Genomic DNA, 20474 nt, shown 5'->3' on the forward strand with positions numbered 1-20474 from the left:
TTATGTGCCAGGGTTTTGAGATATCCACTTGTGTCGCAACTGCAGTACAACGAAAATCTGACATTTGACAAACTCAACAGGAGTGTGTCAGAATAATCCAAAGATATGTAAACAGTTTTCATAGGGACTATTTCTTCTGTCGAAGGTAATTCTTTTTGTAATTTGGGTGATCCAACTTAAAGCTCAGTGATGACAAAGATCACAAGCAGCCTCTACGGGTGTCAAGGGTCTACAGTCGATGAAACAAATACCCTCTTGCCCCGAAAGTAACCTTCCCTTCTCTCTCTCCACCTGTCTCTTCAGGTATTCGGCCCCAAATCATGAACGGGCCAATGCATCCGCGCCCCCTGGTGGCGCTGCTGGACGGGCGCGACTGCACCGTGGAGATGCCCATCCTTAAAGACTTGGCGACTGTCGCCTTCTGTGACGCTCAGTCAACACAGGAGATCCACGAGAAGGTAGAAAACACATACACACACATACACAAGTTCACACACACACACACACACAGTGCACGTCACTTTCACTCTGCTCAACATCAGAGCAGCAGAAAGTTGATGGAGAAATAGAGTCTGCCACTCAATCATGTCTGCGTCTCTCTTTTCCTATCACAGTGCTGATATGTGTAGTGTGTTATATTGGCCCCATACGCACTCGCCAGTTAAAATATAGTGGCTTCATTATGATTTAATATCACTTTGTGGCACAGAGTGTGATGCCTACATCAGTGCCATTGTTCTAATAGTGAGTCTTGTATGGCGGGGATGCAATGTAATTACATTGGCTTGTAGAGGCTCTTTATTGCTTTTTATGCAGCACCGTGGCTGCAAAACAATATATGGCCATGGAGATGGGTATCACCGAAGTGCTATCTCTCCATCTGCAGACGGAGTGAGGGCTGCTACATCTTTCCTCTCGCTGTTTTTATGAAAATGGGACATATTAAAAAAGAGGCATTTGCATAGAGATCAATTCAATCAAAGACCTTGGGCGGTGAGGAGAAGAGGGGGAGCGGGTAGCTTTTTGTTTGTTTTAACGCTGCCTTATCAGGAAAAACATGATTGTAATGTTCACCTCGCCAGCATATTCAGCAGTTCACCGTAATAACTTGCAGTCTAGATACCCAGAGGGGCGGTGTAGATTGAAAATGTCCAATCTCTTCTTTCTGCGGCGTGTATGCGGAGATGCAGTGCTGATAACTCAGAGAGTTTCAGTATGATGTTGTCAGGCCAGACACCAGCTGCCGCACTCGCCTCCATCCTCGCCAGACAACACAGAAAGTCATCGCAAAGGGTGGTCAAGGGTGGAATATGAAAGTGGCCTGAGGTTATGTCAGGTCCTCTACCCGGTAATCCCGTATTTCTCGGGTGATAGGGGCATGATGAAACACACAGGCGAATACTGATCAAGATCAAGTTACAGCACCACTTTAGGGAGACCAAATCCTGCACATAGCACCTGCGCTCCAACATCATCGTCCAAGGTCGACGATCCCTCGTCTCTCTCTCTCGCAGTCATCGTGTCTCATAGTCACATGCAGCTTGTAAAGGTTGGATGATAGCCCATGTGGCATAGAGACAAGATTGGCCTATCACATTTAACACTGCCTGACTGTTCATCCAATTGTGGCAGTAAGATCAGGGCTGCACCTAATGACCATTTACGTAAGCAATGTGTACAGCAATTATATAGTCTATAAAAATATCAGAAATTGATAACAATTACAAGATCTGAGAGATCAAGCTGACATCTTTAAATTAATTGTTTTGTCCGACTAACACTCCAAAATCCAAAGATATTCAATTTACAGTCATTTAAAAGCAGCAAATTATCATTTCAAAAGCTGTAAGCAGATAATGTTTTTGGCATAAAAATGACTTAAACAACAAATCAAAGATACTGTTAACTAAGTGTTTCAGCACTGCAGTAGTTAAGATTACAGCTCCATATTGGCATGTAACATTGTTTTTTTTTTTTATAATTTAAGCTTTAATTTGCCATGTCAGCCTCATTCTCACAAAGAATCTCATTTTTTAAAAACTGTCCTCCCTTTTACTTGCATCACTGCTTCATTGCTGAAGTGGATTCAAAAGGGTGCAATCAATAAAAGATCATATCTTTCTCTTGACAACATACTCCACAGTATTTTGTGGTGTCGCTCTGCAGTGTTTAATGCTTTTGCCGTGTTGCTTAATACTGACCGTGTCACCCTTCAAGAAGTGTTAAATAGTGCTAAGAAGCAACATTTTGACATCTTCCCTTGCCAGGTGGAGTCTGTTTTCAGTGTTACAACCAGCTCTCATTGCCACTACATCCACCCTGCTCTCTAGTGGGATGACCTCATAGCCATAAAATCCCTCCCCAGTAAGCCGCGGAGTCAAACACACGCACACACACACACATACAGACTGTAAAGTACGTCTATCACCAAATCAAAACTCCTTCGCCATAGTATACTCTCTCTCTCACGCTCAGCCCGGCCAAAAACGGGAGGCCTCGTCGCTGTATCAGAAAAGCTCAGGCATCATCACAAATGATAATGTTAAAACCAGCAAGGCTTTGGTTACAGTGGAGAAGGGAATATAGATTAGGTCAGAGTTTCCATTAAAATAAACTGCATTTAGAGTGGATTTCCCCTCAAAAAAAAAGCTTAATTGCCCATGCAAAAAAGACTCCCTCTCCAGTTCAAAAACAGCACTAGACCTTCAGGCTTGGCCCAGAGGAAGAAGAGGGTGTGTGTGTGTGCGCGCGCGCGTGTGTGGGTGTGTGTGAGCATTTTAACCTTGAACTAGTATCTTGAAGTCCTGGCCGGGACATGGCTCTAATAAAAGCAGTATGGAAATTCAGAGCTAATCTGCTAATCACAGTAAAGCTAATGCAGTTTGGCTGGAGGTGAATGCAGAGCTGTTATTTAGGTGCGGACAGGGGCTGTGGCTGATATGGAGGGAGAATACTTTAGATCACCATTAGACTGAATCACAGGCCAGGTCACCTTGTCCATTTCAAGTGACAGAGGAGTAGCGTTTCACAGTGACGTCCCTGTGGTGAATTAATTCAGAATTTTTTTTGACCCTGAGGCAAATGTTTTACTAACTTACATTTTGTTAGATATACTTTTTACACCAAATCATGTTTGTTTGATCTCAAAAATGTATCAACAGATTTTAATGATATTTGGAGGGAAGCTAGTTCATGGCCAAAGAATAAGTCATTTGATTTTGATTGTTGTGGCTCTGGGTTCAACAGCGCCACCATGTGGTTTTTTATGACACATTTTGACATATAATTCTTGAGCTGTGTAAACTTTTTTTTTTATCTCTAGATTACTTGGTTCAAGACAGATCTATCTGTATAGTGTCTATTTCTAACCTAATGGATTGAACTAGTTGGATATGAGTTCAGTTTAAAACAGAATTATGTGTTGTTTGTGTTTGCGGGTACATTTTTGGGGAGAGCACTTAATTCCACATTTGGTTTGGAGAAACTATTTCTATTTATGCTTTGCTAATTTGTAGCCACAATGCATATTGTGGTGTCAAGATCAGGGCTGCAACTAATGATTATTTACGTAAGCAAATGATCTATCAGCATTTTGTTTTGGTGAATAGTATATAAAAATGTCAAAAAATGGTGATTATCACGAGATCTGAGAGCTCAAATTGACTTCTTTAAATAACTTGTTTTTTCCATTCAACACTCCAAAACCCAAATATATCCAATGTGCGATGACATAAAAACACAGAGTACAAACATGCCTATCAAGTTGAGTAAATCTTATTTGAACAGGCTCAAATCGAATAAGGAAAAACACATTATTAGGACAAAAACATGAGGAAAAATTGTGCAACAGAGGGATCCCTCTTCCATGATGGACAGATATGTAATAGCATTTGACCAGTGAATGGTGCTGAAAATAAGTCTAATAAACCTACCAGAAATTAAAGTTTAATATGTGAATTCCACAACTTCAATCTATTCAACCGTAACAGATTTATTCTTCAGGCAGTCGAACAGAAATGGTGAATTGATGTCATTTTCCCCCCCTAAGATACAGTCCTTAACAGTGTTATCAATCTATATTATTCTTGAATGAATTAAAAGAAATAAAACAAAACATGCAGTGGAAAGGCAGTCCCATTGGTTAATGGCCCCACAATGAAAAATCCTGAAAAAAAACTGGCCCATGGTGGAACCTAATTGCTGACCCTGTCTTAAGGTTTATTCTGGGATCAGCGGCTGCTCTGACCTCTCTGTCCAATCAATTAGCTAGATCCTTTGTCCATAAACACCCACGGGGTCTGAGTATAATTTTGATGACCATGCAGAACTGCAGTTCCTACGAGACAATATAATGACTTGTTCCACTTCAGCGCAGGTCTGTAAAAGGACACTGTGTCACTGCTGTTGGTGACCATGTGATGTCTGTAGTTCCCCCTCACTGTGAAATCTTAAACGTTATCTTGAATGTCCAAAGTCATGCCAGACATGTGATTTTCATGGCTCCTCTGGAAGGAATGTGATCTTGTGATTGTCATGGGTTCTTATGAATTAAGATGGACTATATATAATAGCCATGTTGTGTGGACCTCATGAATGAATGGACTAAACAATGAAATGAGTAAATGAATGAATGAATGAAATATTGCCGTTAAGAGAAAAAAAAAACACTTGTGTTTTATTTCATTCACAGATTATGAAGTTATCACTCAAAATATAATGAATGTGTGTGTCTGCAGGTGCTCAACGAGGCAGTGGGAGCTATGATGTACCACACCATCACTTTGACCAGAGAGGACCTGGAAAAGTTCAAAGCTCTACGCATCATCATCCGCATCGGCAGCGGCTATGACAACATCGACATCAAGGCTGCTGGAGAGCTTGGTATGAACTCTGTCATCAGCTCCTGCTGAAATATAACGATTTTTAAATCATATCCTGCGATGTATATGTCTGTAGTGCTGTTGTGTATAAGAAAGAATATAGAGTACAAACATGCCTATCATATGTGAGTCACATATGGATAAAAATTTATATTGTGTGTGCGTTTTCCATTTTGTTTCTTCATTTCAGAGAACGGCTGAGATCTTAGTAGACTCGCAGTGCTTTGAAGTTTACCTCATCCCATGTTGTATTGATTTCTTCAAGGGAAGAGTGTGGATTGGCATCTGCTTTTTCGCTCGTTTGATTGTTTGTCTATTAATCACATGCGATACCTCGGGCGCCGCCAATGAGATTTGGGTGAAACTTGAGGGGATGATTCATCACGCCACTCTGTTGTGGTATGTCTAAAAAGTGCAGAGGGGGGCGCTGCATTTAGAGGTCAAACAAGATCACACACTTGATAGTGATTTTGCCTAAAGGGGGGCTTCTTGTTTACCGTTTCCTCGTTGTTGTTTTTTTGCGGTATAGATTTTCACAACGGTATCAAAGACTGAATTAAAGAGTCAGATGAATGGTGGGCATCCCACTGTGAGCCAGAATGTTCAAAGAGACAGAAAAAGAAAGACACACACAGAGAGTAGAGTTCCAGTCTTGCCTCTGAACCACCACCTAAGCTTATATCAGCAGGCTGGTGGCTCAAACAGCCCTTACAGTTGACAAAGCTGCCATTTCCCTGCCAATATGAGATACTGTGTCTAACTGCCACCCACTCACCGACGGCGCTCTGCCTCGCAACGCAGGAGTCAAAAGCTATCGTGCCTGGAGAAGGTGGTGCTGATATGACGGCTGTTCTCTGGGAGAAGAAAAGGGGCCATTGATTGAGCAGGCTCTGGCTATTTTTTGCTGTCCAGAGACGGCTGTGCTGTTACTGCGAGATACAGAGTGGGATGAGGACATTAGAGGAGAGCGAGGGCAGGCAGAAGTGTTTAAGTGTTACCAAAAAAAAATATTCTTGTGTTGTTGGATGATAGGCAAGGTAATACCATGAGGTCAGGGGATTGAATTCCCCTGAAGGCGACAAAATTATGAGCACGCTGCTGCAGGAGATGTTGACAGGAGGTTTCATTATGTATGTGCTTGTAAGAGCAGATAGATTATATAGAATACACTGTCTATCAGCTTTCAGTGGCTTTGTATCATGATTACATTGTGATATTGTTTGCAGATGTCTAAATTAGTAATTTTAGGCTAATTGTAATTAAAAACGAACAAAATTAGTTATGACAGCTTTTGTTTATATTCATTGCAAGTTTTGTCTGATGTAATGCTTAACAGTGGATCACACTTCCCTACATTGAACATCAGTTTTATGATTTCACATGTAATTTTTGCATAAATTTGCCATGTTGTGATATACTGTATCAGTACCAAGGCTGGACAATAAACAGAATTGATCAAATTATGAATGTTAGGAATCTGTTACTGATATAACCTGATGTAACCTGAAGTAATCAGAAGTTCAACCAACCAATCAGCCAACAGCCCAGTATTAATCGGTCACACTGTATTTAAACAGGTTAAACATATCATAAGTGAGCCATGCATGCAGTGATGTTAAAATAAGTAATTAGTGTTACATTTTTCACTATCAAGGTAAATCAGATAGTAAATCTTAGGTCATGTTGTCAAACTCTAATTGATTTCAGAAGAACGTTCTTATTAAAAATCACGGTATTGATTTCTTTGCCCTTTTGTCTCCGTCTCTCCAGGCATCGCTGTGTGTAACATTCCCTCGGCAGCTGTGGAGGAAACAGCGGACTCCACCTTGTGCCACATCCTCAACCTCTACCGGCGAAACACCTGGCTTTACCAGGCTCTCCGGGAGGGCACGCGGGTCCAGAGCGTGGAGCAGATCCGTGAAGTGGCGTCCGGCGCCGCCCGCATCCGCGGTGAAACCCTGGGACTCATCGGTTTCGGTGAATATTAGCTACGCAGTTATCTACTGCTGTTTGTTTTTAGTTCCCATCTCCGACTGGATTTTACTATTCCTCTTATTTTTATCGTGTTTTTTTTGTTTGTTTGTTTTTTTGCTACCTTTCCTCGCTCTCCCGTCTGCGTTTTCATATCCTTTTGCTGCTCATTGTGCCTTCTGTTTCCCTTCCCTGATAAGGTTATTTTTCTCCCTCTGCCCGTCCCACAGATTATCTCAAGGTTGTCTGTTTCGCCTCCCTCCAGGCTGGCTTCCTTTTCTCTGCCACACTGTTCTCTCATCCCCAACCGCTCTAATGCTCGCCATTATATCTCCATTATTCTCTCTCTTCTTTTTCCGACTCTCCTTCTCTGTCACTGTGGTCCCTCGCCGTCTTGCCCTGCCATAATCGGGCCCCTCATGGTAGACTGGATTCTGCCTGTTTGTGTGTTACAGTGTGTTTCCCTCTCTGCACCTGTTTTACTGCTGATTGTGTGTGTTTGTGCGTCATTCTGCCCTGTCTCAACATCACTGAGCTGACAGATGCTCTGTCTTCTCACAAGCCTTTCCAGAGTGCCACCTTATCTCTGTGTCCACATACACTCCCCACACACACACACACACACACACACACACACACACATACACACACACAAACACAACCGCCTCCCTCCCGCAGGTCCCAGACAGCTGCCTAGACTTACTGTGCCCAAACAGCAGGTCCTGGCAGCGAGAATGCCCCCCCTCAATCTCTCTCTTTCTCACCCAATCCTCCCACCTCCAGCCTTCGTCTCTCGGTCTTTCTGGCTCAGGCCGTCTTCAAAACAAAACAATGTCCATTGTCAGCGGGAGGTTGGGGAGAGCGAGGGCCTCCTGGTGTTTGTTTGTAGAACTCTGCACATACAGCCAGCTGCACAACTCTGCAGGCTGCAAACACACAGAATGAAAAAAACCTCTGGCTCTGGGGCAACAATACACTCAGAAGGGAGAACTTCAGGCATCAGCCATGCCAGCCTTTTGGGGCCTCTACTCTCTTAAAATCAGTGTTGGGCTCATTTAAAAATTAATTCATCATTTTTTTATTTCAGATGTAATAGTATTGATTTAGTTATCACTCCCTGGATTAGTTTTACACCCCAAAAATGGGACCATCAATCACTCTTAGCTTCAGAAAGAAGGATAAATTGAATCTCTCTCCAGTGTGAATGATCTTAAATAATCTACAGTACTCTTGTCAGAGCTTTACTTGATTTGGTCAAATTGATTTGGGATTTTAGGAATAATTTTACCCTGGACAAGTCATCTTCTCTGTCTTCGTTATTTGTCAGCTTAAAGGATGATTCCTACTCATGATGAAAACCAGTTAAAGCTGCTATAATTAATATCTTTTTATTAACAAAGGATCAAATAACTATGTGTAACGTGAAAGCGGTGGCGATGAACCCACAGATAGTCGTCGTCCGCCTCTGTAGTCCCCCTCAGCTCTACAGAGCCTTTTAGTGTCTTTCAGCTCATTGTTTTGATTTTCCCGCCCACAACTTTACTGTTTTGATTCAGTCTCACCGCTCTCATTAGCGTTATTTCCAGACGCAGCAGGAAGCTGTTTTCAGTGAAAAAGCTCTGAAAAACGACTGCAATAAACAGCAGACAAATTTTGCAACTGGCTGGTGAACATAGTGGAGCATTTAGCTGCTTAACAGCCAGATATTTTCCTCAGGAGATGGAGACTTAAACAGAGCTAATGGAAGAGTGAATAATTTACTTATATTCATCAGCAGACCAGAAACACTACTGGAAGTGTAGATAAGCAACTCTCCAGTAGCCAAAAGAACAGTCAGGGAGTCAGTTGGATTATTATTTAGAAATGATATAACAATGTAATAGCAGATATAAAGACTCACCGTATTTACTTTTTATTGTTATATTTGTTTTAAATGCAATATATCTTTATATGCAATGCAAACATATCACCCAGCTCTGGTAGTTTGATAGCGAGGCACCACACAGACACATAATCCAATTAAACAGAACAGGATTTTAGCCAACTATCTATTGACTGGCTGCTGTACACATTAACGCTGGATTGACGGTTTCACGAAAACATTCTTTAAAAAAAAAAAAAGAGAGAGAGAGAGAGACTCTGCATTCTTTCCTTCATGTCAGCCTTGACCATTCACCACCACATCTGCCACAGCACAGCCGGCATGGAAAGAGTTTTTTTTTTTTTTTTTTTTTTTCTCACAAATCTCTGTTCTGGCCTCGCAATTTAGTGCAGTCCTCGCCCTTTGACTGTAGATAAATGAGCTACACAAAGCAAAAATCTGTTACCGAGAGTGGGCTGCAAAAGACTGAAACACTCAGATCAACCTGAGTGTGTGTGAGTGTGTGTGTGTGTGTGTGTGTGTGTGTGTGTGTGTGTGTGTGTGTGTGTGTGTGTTAGACCCTCTGGTTACAGTATATGCTGTCTGTTAGTGGAATTGATCGGTGTGAGAATGGAGGGTGAAAGAAAAGGAGACAGAAACTGGTTTTGACTCTTGTGTAACTCCATATTTAAAGAGAAATCCACACAAAACCTCTTACCAGTGTTTCCAGTGCAGCTACAGTCAAATTAGGAATTAATAGAGATATTTTCAGATGCCTAGAAACATCAACTGTAAATATTTGATTTTATTCTCAGTCCCTCAAAATCAAAGTGATACCGCTCCTCTTTAAACTCACCACTTTACACCAATTTTCCAACAATCACACGGGCAGAAAATCGTTGCAGAAGTGGCAGAGATGCCAATTTCGACTCCACCCCCCCTCCCATCCCGGCAGCTTCAGTAAATCAGATTTCACCGCAGCCACAAGGCGACCTGGTGTGTTTCAAACCAACTGGAAAAACTCATTCCCCTGCTGCTGCTGCTGCTGCTGCTGCTGTCGGTATCGCTTCTTCCAACCTGCACTTCTAACCAGCATCTGAATGCAACAAGTTCATGCCTGTGCTCTTTGTGCTATCAAAAGGTATTCTGGGGGAATCACATAACAGCACAGGACTGATTTGAGGAACAATACATACACCAAAAAAGTAAAATCACTCAATCACTTTGGGTGTGTTGATTTCTAATTGAATCAAAGAATATTGGATACAGATTAATTGCTGATGGAAAATAATCTTTTGTTGCAGCTGTGTGATTACTGAAAATCATTTCTCACACTGAAGAGTATTCACCATGACCAGCCTAACTAAGTATTACAAGGCTTTTGTCACTGAGTCTTTACACTGCTGTCTCTATTGGCCGTGATTGAAGAAGGGGAAAAAAAAAAAGAGAGATAGATTCTCCTCGGCTGTGGAGCCTAAGAGCAGGGCATAATGCTCCGTCACAAAGAGAGGACCTTGAGAGTGTTAAGAACCTTATCAATTCTTTTCACCAGCAACAACATCCCAACTCTCTCATCACTCTCTCGGCCGCTGCCGAGAAGGAACGGGCATCTCCAACAACAGAGCAGCGACTCAAAGCCTATACAACAAACGGCAGCGAGAGAGAGAGAGAGGCTCATACACCTCAGATTCAGTTTCTGACTCACTCTCGCACAGCCTCAAGTAGAACCTAGTTTACCTCACATTGTCCTCTGCTAAGTTCTCCAACATGAAACCCACCACTCATCCTTCATTAATCAGTTTCTTTCTGTCAACAACAAAGCCACACTAGCTAATCGCTAATCATCTCTGCTCCTGTGTTTGACCGGACATCTTCCGCCTCTGTCTCCTCAGGTCGTTCGGGCCAGGCGGTGGCGGTGCGGGCCAAGGTTTTCGGCTTCAACGTCATCTTCTACGACCCCTACCTGCAGGACGGCCTGGAGCGCTCGCTGGGCGTCCAGCGCGTCTACACCCTGCAGGACCTGCTCTACCAGAGCGACTGCGTCTCCCTGCACTGCAACCTGAACGAACACAACCACCACCTCATCAACGACTTCACCATCAAACAGGTACACTCAGTTAAACACAAGCACGCGCACAAACACACACACGCACAGCAGACACGTCATCCCGACAGAGCCGAACATCCCAATGAGCAGCTGTGACCTGACCTGGGCTTAATGCAGTGCTATCTAGCAGGTAGACAAGCAGAGCTGCTGGTGTATTATTACTCTGTCAGCCTGGAGGTTGTCCTAAAGAGCATTACAGTCGGTAGAAAGGAGGGGGGGAAAAGAGTGGAGAGGAAACAGCAGCAGCCTTCCTGCCTGCATATTCCCTGCTCTTTATCTTAAGCTCCACCAAAGCTGGACACAAATTCATTCTTTTGCTCTGTCAAATGCAATTAGCGCCAGCCCACGGCTACAGCAAATATATCGACTAGGCCGCACAGCAGGGGGCTGAGAGTACTGCAAGGGGGAAAACGCTGTTCTCTGAGTCAATAACTGCACTCCGAGGCGCTTCCTGGGGTGACACCTGCAGGGAAGCGGCGGAACTGCACCGGCTGCAGACGCATCTCCTCTCTGTCAATATCTCCCCATGTCGCCACTCTCTTGTTCTCTGTCTCTCATGTGCCTCCTCTGTCCGCGCTCCATTTGCAGAGTAATGCGAAGAGACAAACAGAAAAAGTGGGCGCAGGGTAATAGCCTAACCTAGTTAACTCTGTGTCTTTTTACAAAGCTTAAGATTCTGAGCTGCCTCTTAAGTGCCGCTGTGAAAGAACACTTTCGTCTCTTTCCTCACCAAAAAATCTTGGCAGTCGCTTTCAGCTTCTAAAGTGAAAACGTGTGTGCACATGTTTGTGTGTTTCTGTGTGTGTCAAATCATCCAAGGCCTAATAAAAGACTGCCTGCCAGCGTAAAGGCTTTTCATGCCCCTGGATTTCAGCTTTTGTCAAGATTAAGGGATTACTTTCTTCTGAGCATATTCATTTGCTTTTTTTTCCCCTCTTCCTCCCTCTTACACTTTTGTTGTGCGTTTTTTTTTTTTTTTTTTTTCTCCACAAGCAGCAAGGGGTGGTGCTGCCTCATCATTCAGCTCATCCCTCATCCTTCATTTCATCTCTCAGTTTTGGATAAAGACTGTTCTCTATCCCACATCTGACAGTATTTTTCCCAGGTGCTGTCTGTCTCCCAGATCTCTCAGGTGTCAGGCGCAACAAAGGTGTCACCAATTTTTTTTTTTTTTTTTCTTCTTAATTTTTAAGACCCTTAAATGTAGACATTCAATCCAGATTTATGTTCCCGCTTTAGATCAAACAGATGCCAGGCTGACGGACACATAAAAACACAGACATCTGTTCTTTTATCCCTAAAAATTCTGGCTAAATCTCTGTTTTTCTGTGTTGATTTGTTTTTATTGTGTGTCTCAGATGCGTCAGGGTGCGTTCCTGGTCAATACCGCACGGGGAGGCCTGGTGGATGAGAAGGCCCTGGCCCAGGCATTGAAGGAGGGCAGGATACGTGGAGCCGCCTTGGACGTCCATGAGACGGAGCCCTTCACGTAAGTGCACACACACACACACACAATTCTTCTGAACAGGAAGAAAAAACAGACAGATAAACGCTTCACTTAGAGAGACAGATACAGACAGGGAAATAGATGGGTGCGCAAGAATGGAAAGAAACAAATCACGCACAAAGAAAGAGAGACAGAAAACCTTAAACAGCTAAAGAGAAAGACAGGCAGGCAGAAACAATGGCAGACATATGACGAGTTAAAGACACCTCATGCTCTTCTAAGAGGCTCCTTCAGAGCCCCGCAAGTAATGGAATTCAGGAGGAGAGTTTAATTTATTCCTGTCAGAGGAAATAAAATACTGTTAAAGAAGCTGCTGGATGGTGAATGCGGTGAGGTTCAACAGAGAGTCTATCCTCTCCTTTTTTTAGCCGTTCAGCTCTATTGAGAATCAGTCACACATGTTTCAACACCGCAACTTTCTTTAAAATGTGACCTTAACTGATGATAGTTATTCATTTGTACACTACAACCTTGTAGAAATGACTCCTTTCTATCTTTTTATTTGAAATCTAAGAAAAACTTTCAACTCTACACTGTAGTTTGTTGTTGTTTATAATTTTACCAAGATGACTGTAGATCATCTTTGCGCCTTGTAATTAACAAAGTAATTATTCTGTTTGTTCTAACATCAATCAACAAGCCACAATGGAAATTCTACTGAATGCTACTAAAAACATTTAGTCAATATTTATCTAATTTATGTGGCAATGATCTACGATTTGTGGAAAATTCAACCCATTTCTGTAGAGTTTTGACAAATCAATTTATTGATTAATGATGCATTAGTTATTTCCTAATAGATGAGTACGCATGATAACTGGTAAAGAAAAGAAAAACAATTTTACAACAATATTACATGTGACACGTCTGTAATTTTTTTTTTTTTTTGTCAGATTTGTTTCTCCAATCCTGATCTTGTGATAAATTATCATAATTTATTTCAAAAACTTAACACAACGGTGCAGTCTAATTCAAAAATTCCAAATGCTGCAGACCATAATTGTGGCAATGACATCCTGATGGTGGCACTGTAGTATCTACATTTAGAAAAATGAAATAATAATAATAAAAAAAAAGATTAAACCGTTTTCACATTTAATTCTGAACAAATCCCCCAAATCTTGGCGTGTTTTCCTTCCTCATATTGCTGCTCCATCACTGTATTGTAGCTTTGAGCTACAATAACTCCGCTTCAGTTTCCGCTCCTGCTCTCACCAGAGGGCAAACAGCCTGACACGCCTCCTAGTTTTCCACCTTTCTAAGAACCATGTTTCCCATCTCAGAGGGTAACGGGTGTTGATGTGTTGTTCACGCATCAGGGGCAGTTAGGGAGTTTGGAGGCCACTTGTTTCTGGCCGGCTGCTCAGCTGACTGGCTGCTTGAGAAGACTGAAACTCTGCCCGATAGAGCTGGCTGCACCGCATTAATGCTCCACTGACCCAATATGTCAGCAAGGGAGTGTTTCATAACTTTGGCCCCGCATCCCACGCGACACGACACTGATTCAGGGCGCCGTCGAGGCGTTACACACATACACACAGTCAGGCGAGGTGTTACGAGGATAGACGAAGAGGAGGAGGAGGAGGGGGGGGAGATTTGTTTTTCAGTGTCACATGAAAGGAGGAGATGAGAGAAAGGAAGCTGTGGAGAAAGAGGAGAAAAATGGTGGCATTTGTGAATAACAGGATTTGACATTTTCTCCCTGTAGCCGTATTTCCAGACAATTGTCATGCAGATTAAACACAAACATTTTAAGTTTTGCAAAAACTAGAACATTAATGAGCTGCTTCACTGTCCCTAAAAAACACAAGAAAAGTAGGAGTTTTATTGTCTGCCCTATTAGATACTTTCACCTAAAACTAAATAGAAAAAAAAAAAGAAATTCCCTGGGTAATATTTTAATGCATCAACTTTTGGCTACTCATCAAATATAAGATGTGACAGCAAGTGTTGCTGGGAGGTTTTAGTTACTACATTTCTGAATATTCCTTGTCAGTATTCAGCTGTTGTCTGTGCTAAACCAGTGTAATGTCTTTGAAAAGCACACTTTGATTGCTTTTCATTACACAATATCTTTGTGATAGTTTACACATCCTGTGAGTTTAAAACTTTTAAAAGCCTGTTTATGATTTTCTAATAGTCTAATGCTTTTTTTTGCCTTCTCTCTTTGCCTCTTTTATGAAATATATTTTTGTAATTTTGTCTTTCTGTTTTTCCCCTCCTGTGTGTGTGTGTGTGTGTGTGTGTAGTTTTGCTCAGGGCCCACTGAAAGACGCTCCCAACTTGATCTGCACACCACACACAGCCTGGTACAGTGAGCAGGCCTCTCTGGAGATGAGGGAGGCAGCCGCCACCGAGATCCGAAGAGCCATCACCGGTACGTAGTCACGTAAACACATTTTAAAACCCGTTCTTGTTACAGCTCCTGACAAACACAACATTAAATTCTCCTTTTTGTTTTTTTTACCAAGGCCCTCACGCCACCCCACAGTCTACTATGTGACCTGTTGCACGTCTTTCTTTCCCAGATGTCACATTTCCACATCAATAGGCCCTGGGCAGCCTTTATTAAATCTGGGCCTCTTAATAGATGTCATCATTAGCTTCCTGATGCACAGCAGAGCAGAGCCTGAGGGCTGGCCTCCCAGAAAACATCCAGATTGTTAAATGGTCTTAATTTGCATTTGTGTATCCAGGCCTGATATGTTTGTCAGTCTGAACTCATTAACACTTTGGCGTCGTCTGGCCGCTCATCCCCCTGTAACAAGTTATGGCCTTTTAGCGTGTGTGATTTATGCTGGTGTGATCTGCTGCTTTTTAACTCTGTGTGTGTGTGTGTGTGTGTGTGTGTGTGTGTGTGTGTGTGTGTGTTGGGGTTCTGCTCATATGACAGGCCGTATCCCTGACAGCCTAAGAAACTGCGTCAACAAGGAGTTCTTTGTCACCACGGCACCGTGGGCAGTTATGGATCAACCAGGCGTTCACCCTGAGCTCAACGGCGCTGCCTACAGGTAGGGACTGAACATGCAGACTGCTCATGATTAAAACTGGAGTGTTTTTTTTTTTTTTTTTAGGATTTTCTCCTAATTTATCAGTAGTAAATTAACTGATTATTTATAACCCTGTGAGCTGCTTGTTTTAATGTATTTCTTTGGAAAGAAAACAAAGGTTAGCAAGTCATAAACTGGACTAAATGAGAGATCTGTTAGGTGGATTATTTATAGGATTAGTTTTTATTGCAATTATTTTTCCATCTTACTATGTTAATTCAGTTTTCCTTGATCTGCTCTTCTACATTGATTGTTTTAAAATGTATATTTTATTAAACTTGGCAACAGTAAATGCATCCATGAACTCAGCACTCTGCTATAGATCCTGATGCCCTGCCCACTCACTAACTGTCCTCTGTAGTAATAGAAAGGTAACTCTCTGTCCACTATGTCCCACTGTGGGCCCTTTCCTGATCTCAGCATGTCCGCCTCCATGTGCTTCTCTCACGCAGCCAGCTGAACCAAACTCTTCCGGCCGTAACGACCGGCATCCCCCAAGACAAAATTAATGCCTAGATCAGGAGCAGGTAAATACGACCATCCGGGCCGACAGCCTTCTGTCTGGAGGTCCCGGATAGAGACCCCTCTCACCTGAGCTCACCTGATGTGTGTCCCCCTCTATAATCATCCCAGTACTCACCTGTTTGACTGAGCACAGAGTAGAGATGGATGGCAGCGAATGTTGGGTTTTTTCAGTATCCCAGTAAGCATGAGATGAAGCCATTCAGATGCAGTTTCATGGATGGAGTCATGCTTCGTGGTTTCCTTCTTAGGGGTTTTGGGCAACTTCTGGTGGATTTAACGTCTTATACTTTTCCCCCTCACTGGTTGAATGTATTTCCCTCAGTGAAAGTTGTTTTTTTTCTGCTAGAATATTGTAATATAATGGCTCTTTTCCATCAGGAACTAAATCAGGAACTGAAAGACCCTTTTAGGTTTGTTTCCACTGGCAAATTAAGGATCCAAAAGATAACATTTTTGCTTAAGATGCAATTTTTTTAGAGGTGAAACAATGAAAGAAAAAGATAATTAACAGTTTTACTAATTGATAAATTGATTTATGAAGCTTCTTACCTTCTCAAAAACAGCCATTTGCTTCTTTTCACTCTTTTATATCTTTATAAAATTTAATATGTTTGGATTTTAAACTGTTGGTCAGACACAACAAGCTATTTGGAAACGTCAACTCGGGCTCTCAGAACTTGTAAACAAATGTTTTCTGACATTTTATAGACTAAACAATCATAAAATGAAAATAAGCAGTTGCAGCCATACAATTTTTTCCACATGGTGTTCACATTACGTGACTGTGTGTGTGTGTTAAAAAAGACACATGCAGACAGAAAACACTGTGATTGCTAGATAGAATCTAGTATTTTCTGGATATATTACTGCTTTAGTACTAACCGCTTCGAAACAGCAAACTTGTTCTCTACCTCTTCATCTTGCTTTTTTTCCAGACTAAACTGTCACTTTGTTCACACATCAACTGCTTTGTCAGAAGCAGGTAACAGAAATGCAGCAAAAATTCTCATATTTTTTAAAAAAGGTTCCCGAGATGGAAAAGAGTCAGTAGTATCAGTAGATGTCAGGTTGGTTCTTTTGCGTTGTTGGGAATGTAGACTGATCAACCCGTGAGTCCACTTACACTCCGCTAGTCGCTCCATCTTCAACACTAATCTCTAACCTCCCCCCCCCCCCCCCTTCACCAGATACCCGCCAGGTGTGGTTGGAGTGGCTCCAGGCGGCATCCCGGGGGCGTTAGAGGGCATGGTGCCAGGTGGGGTGCCCATCGCCCACACCCTGCCCTCTGGTACACACCCCTCCCAGGCCCCGTCGCCCAACCAGCCCTCCAAACACGGCGAGACCAGAGAGCACCTCACCGAGCAATAGCAGCAGAAGGGATTCAAAAAAACGGTAACATCTCATCTCCAACCCGTCGACACTCAGAACCAACCAATCACAAAGCAACTGACCAACTGGGACCAAGAGACAGTGAAACGACTCAAGCGGCTGCCTGTCAATCAGTCGGCAACTGGGAACAAAAGAAGTGTTCCGGGGAATTTGTACTTTTAACGTTTTAGTTTTTACTCTCTCTGTCTCTTTGGGTTCAGTACCGACTTTACTCTTTGATGATGATGTTTTTTTTCTTTGTTTGTTTTCTTCGGGACACGCCTATGATTGTGGACACAGAGTCCAGTGTTTTTAGCACTCCGGGATTACCCAGCCACGCGATGAGACTCTGTCCCGACCCTTTACACCTCAGAGCTCATGGGAGACGTAGGCCTGCATCTCGACACACCAACGGGAGAACAAGAGAAAAAAAAACTTTGGCATCATGTGCTACTGGACCTTATTTACCCCCTCCGCCCCGCCCCCAACCCCTCCCCTCTCTGATCCTCCCCACCTCTCCTCCACCCAGCTCCGACCCTCCTTATGTAACTAATGTGTGTTGTTTAGGCCCCTCATTATGCCTCAGAAGAGAATTATTTTTTTTCCTTTTGATCTTCAGTGTGAATGACTTAAAATGGATTATCAACTTATATATATTTATCATTCGTCAAACAAAAAGAAAAGATTGCTCATCAGTTATAGTAATCTAGAGTGGGTTTTAACCCTTTCCTGGCAATAATAATACAAATGACAGCTATCAGTTACAGTTTTTCACCACTAGAGGGCATAAATTTGCTCCAATATATCAACTGTTGAGATTATTTTCTGAGGCAATCAGCAGGTAACACTAAACAAAACTTTATACACTTGATTGCAGCTGAAGTTTGATGAACTTAGAGGGAGGCGCCAGCTAAATATTTAACTTTTCCTTTTAGTTATTAAGAGTTGTGTGACTGAAGAGAACATTTTCCATAATCATAAAAAAAAAAAAAATCTCGAGGAGGTCGGTGTGACTGCATCTGTGCCGACAAACTGACATTTCTGAAGCTGACTGACAGCCACCGGACGTCCGATCTCATCTATTTCAGCGGCGGCGGCGGCGGCGGCGGCGGACAAACTGCGACTCCCTCCGTTCTTTGAGCACAGTTCACACTCTTGAAGACAGGAAAGGGTTAAAGCAAACTTTTCTTAATGACTCAGGAAAACACTTTTTTGCAGATATTGTTTATTCCCAGAATTTTGTCTTTGAGGAAAAAAAAAAAAAAAGATATGACTAATCTGGTTAGTCTGGATATTTTCTCTTCCCTCATCCTCTCCATTGTGGTATTTTTATATACAAGGCGCATCCCACGTTTTTGGTGTTAAAGAGTTTTGAAGAGTCCTGTTAGATTTGTATTGCCTAGTTAAATGTTCCTATAACCATAGTCCTATGTGATCCACCCTATCTCTTCTCTCTTTCTTATATTTTCTTCTATTGAAGGCCAGGTTCTTTGGGGCATCCTGTACTCTGTAAGAGCAATAGCAGAAACTCCTACTTAGTGTCCCAACAATAGCAGACGAGGCAGCCAGCAGTATGTTTTTGTTTTTAGTGTGAGTATTTGTATTTGTTTCTTGTACAAGGTGAACATTTAGCATTCAGTGCAGTTCAAATAAAAGATACGATTCTGAGAACCAGCTGTCTGTACCGACTGTTTGATTATGATGATCGACTTTTGTACGTTGCATAATTAGCACAGTATGTTCAGATTATATTTTTCTGGTTGACACCTTCCTTTTGTATTGTTTCATCCTCGGTCACAAGGGGGCGCTAGAGTATCAACAGGTTCTCATAGTGGATACTAAAATGCTGCATGGGCGAGCAATGACTCATGAAAAAGACAAAAAAAATTGACACCAACAATATTTACTAACCCTATAATTAAATAAACTATTAAACCATTTATTGATGATAGAAAGTTCACTGTATTTGTAGTTATTCAACCCTTATTGTCTAGTAAATTGTCTGGATTTCCTCATCTCATGCTTTTGTTTCTCCATTCTACTATAGAGATCCTGTTGAACATAATATAATAGTTACAGTAAAGAGTAATTCTGTGTTGATGTTTTGATTCATAGGCTGCTCACAAGACGTTAAAAGATCAGATCAGATTTTGGCTCAGTTCCTCTAAAAACTCTAATTACAACTTTGCTCTTCAGCCTGACAAATTACACTTAGAAACATTCTCACCCTCCGTCACCAAGTGATTTTTTTTTTTTTTTACAAACTGTAATTTCAGCTGTTGTGAGAGGAAACAAAACACAAACAGTCACATTAAATTCACAATAACGAGAGAACAAAGAGGATGCAAGTGAGTCATATTTAATATTAATGCACTCCATAGAAAGAGGCAGAGTGTTTGGTTTTCTCTTCCCCCCCGCCGCCAGCGTCACCACCACCCACTCTAACATCAACATGAGCTACTAAATCACACGTAAAAATGTCAGTAAACTTGTACGTCATTTTTTTCGGCCCACCCCACCCCTCCCTCCTTCCCTCCCCTCACAGAATGTAGGTATTATCTGTGCAAAATGAAATACTTCAAGACTGAATGGATCAAACGGAACACAGATAAAACGGGGGCAAAACAAAAAAAAAAAAAAAAAAAAAAAAAAAAAAGAAGGTATCACCTCAGCACCTTAACTCTCCTAAACAAATAAATACAATCCAACATCAGAAGGGGATGCAGAGGGATCAGCAATCAGGAAAACAGGTGCTCTTTAAACCTTGACAAACAAACAAGGATTAACTTCCTCTCTCAGTTATAAGCAAAATTTCTGTCAGGCAATTGAAAAAAAAAAAAAGAAATTTCTCATCTAGTGCAGTTTCGGGATTTCCTTAAATACGAACAGTATATTTTTCCTATATGTACTAGTATTTCTCTCAGGTGGAGTAATACAAGATAATTACTTTGATAACAAAAATCGGAGTATAGGAAGGCAAACTAAGTGGACTTGATGTGCTTTCATAGGAGCAGTAATCAGGATTCAGTTTGTTGGTGCTGGTATCTTTTCTATCACAGAGCTCACAGAACACATGCATTATTACAAGTTAAAGATTTACATTTTGGAGAAAAAAAAAAAAAGAAAAAGAAAGAAATGTAGATAGTAAGTTACTCTCCCAGAGCCTGCAAGCTGCAGCCAGTGTCCAGTTCTTTCTTTTTTTTTC

At 41.9% G+C, this 20474-nt stretch overlaps 1 protein-coding gene across 6 annotated transcripts in view; it reads left to right on the plus strand.

Annotated features, from left to right (window-relative positions):
• Positions 1-20401, plus strand: part of ctbp2l (C-terminal binding protein 2, like) — a 107873-nt gene extending 87472 nt beyond the window's left edge. For 5 of the 6 annotated variants that reach the window (XM_042396419.1, XM_042396418.1, XM_042396420.1 and 2 more), the window contains 8 exons: positions 304-458; positions 4737-4881; positions 6651-6857; positions 10605-10819; positions 12178-12308; positions 14576-14703; positions 15220-15337; positions 17089-20401. In XM_042396419.1, coding sequence (XP_042252353.1) covers positions 304-458; positions 4737-4881; positions 6651-6857; positions 10605-10819; positions 12178-12308; positions 14576-14703; positions 15220-15337; positions 17089-17269 — 1280 coding nt within the window. In that variant the 3' untranslated portion in view covers positions 17270-20401. Of the gene's footprint in view, positions 1-303; positions 459-4736; positions 4882-6650; positions 6858-10604; positions 10820-12177; positions 12309-14575; positions 14704-15219; positions 15338-15828; positions 15904-17088 lie in introns of all 6 variants that reach the window. The other variant, XM_042396422.1, reaches the window with a different exon arrangement.
• Positions 20402-20474: the final 73 nt, after the last annotated feature.

This window comes from Thunnus maccoyii, chromosome 20 (assembly GCF_910596095.1).
Source record: "Thunnus maccoyii chromosome 20, fThuMac1.1, whole genome shotgun sequence".
In the NCBI taxonomy this organism is placed as follows: domain Eukaryota; kingdom Metazoa; phylum Chordata; class Actinopteri; order Scombriformes; family Scombridae; genus Thunnus; species Thunnus maccoyii.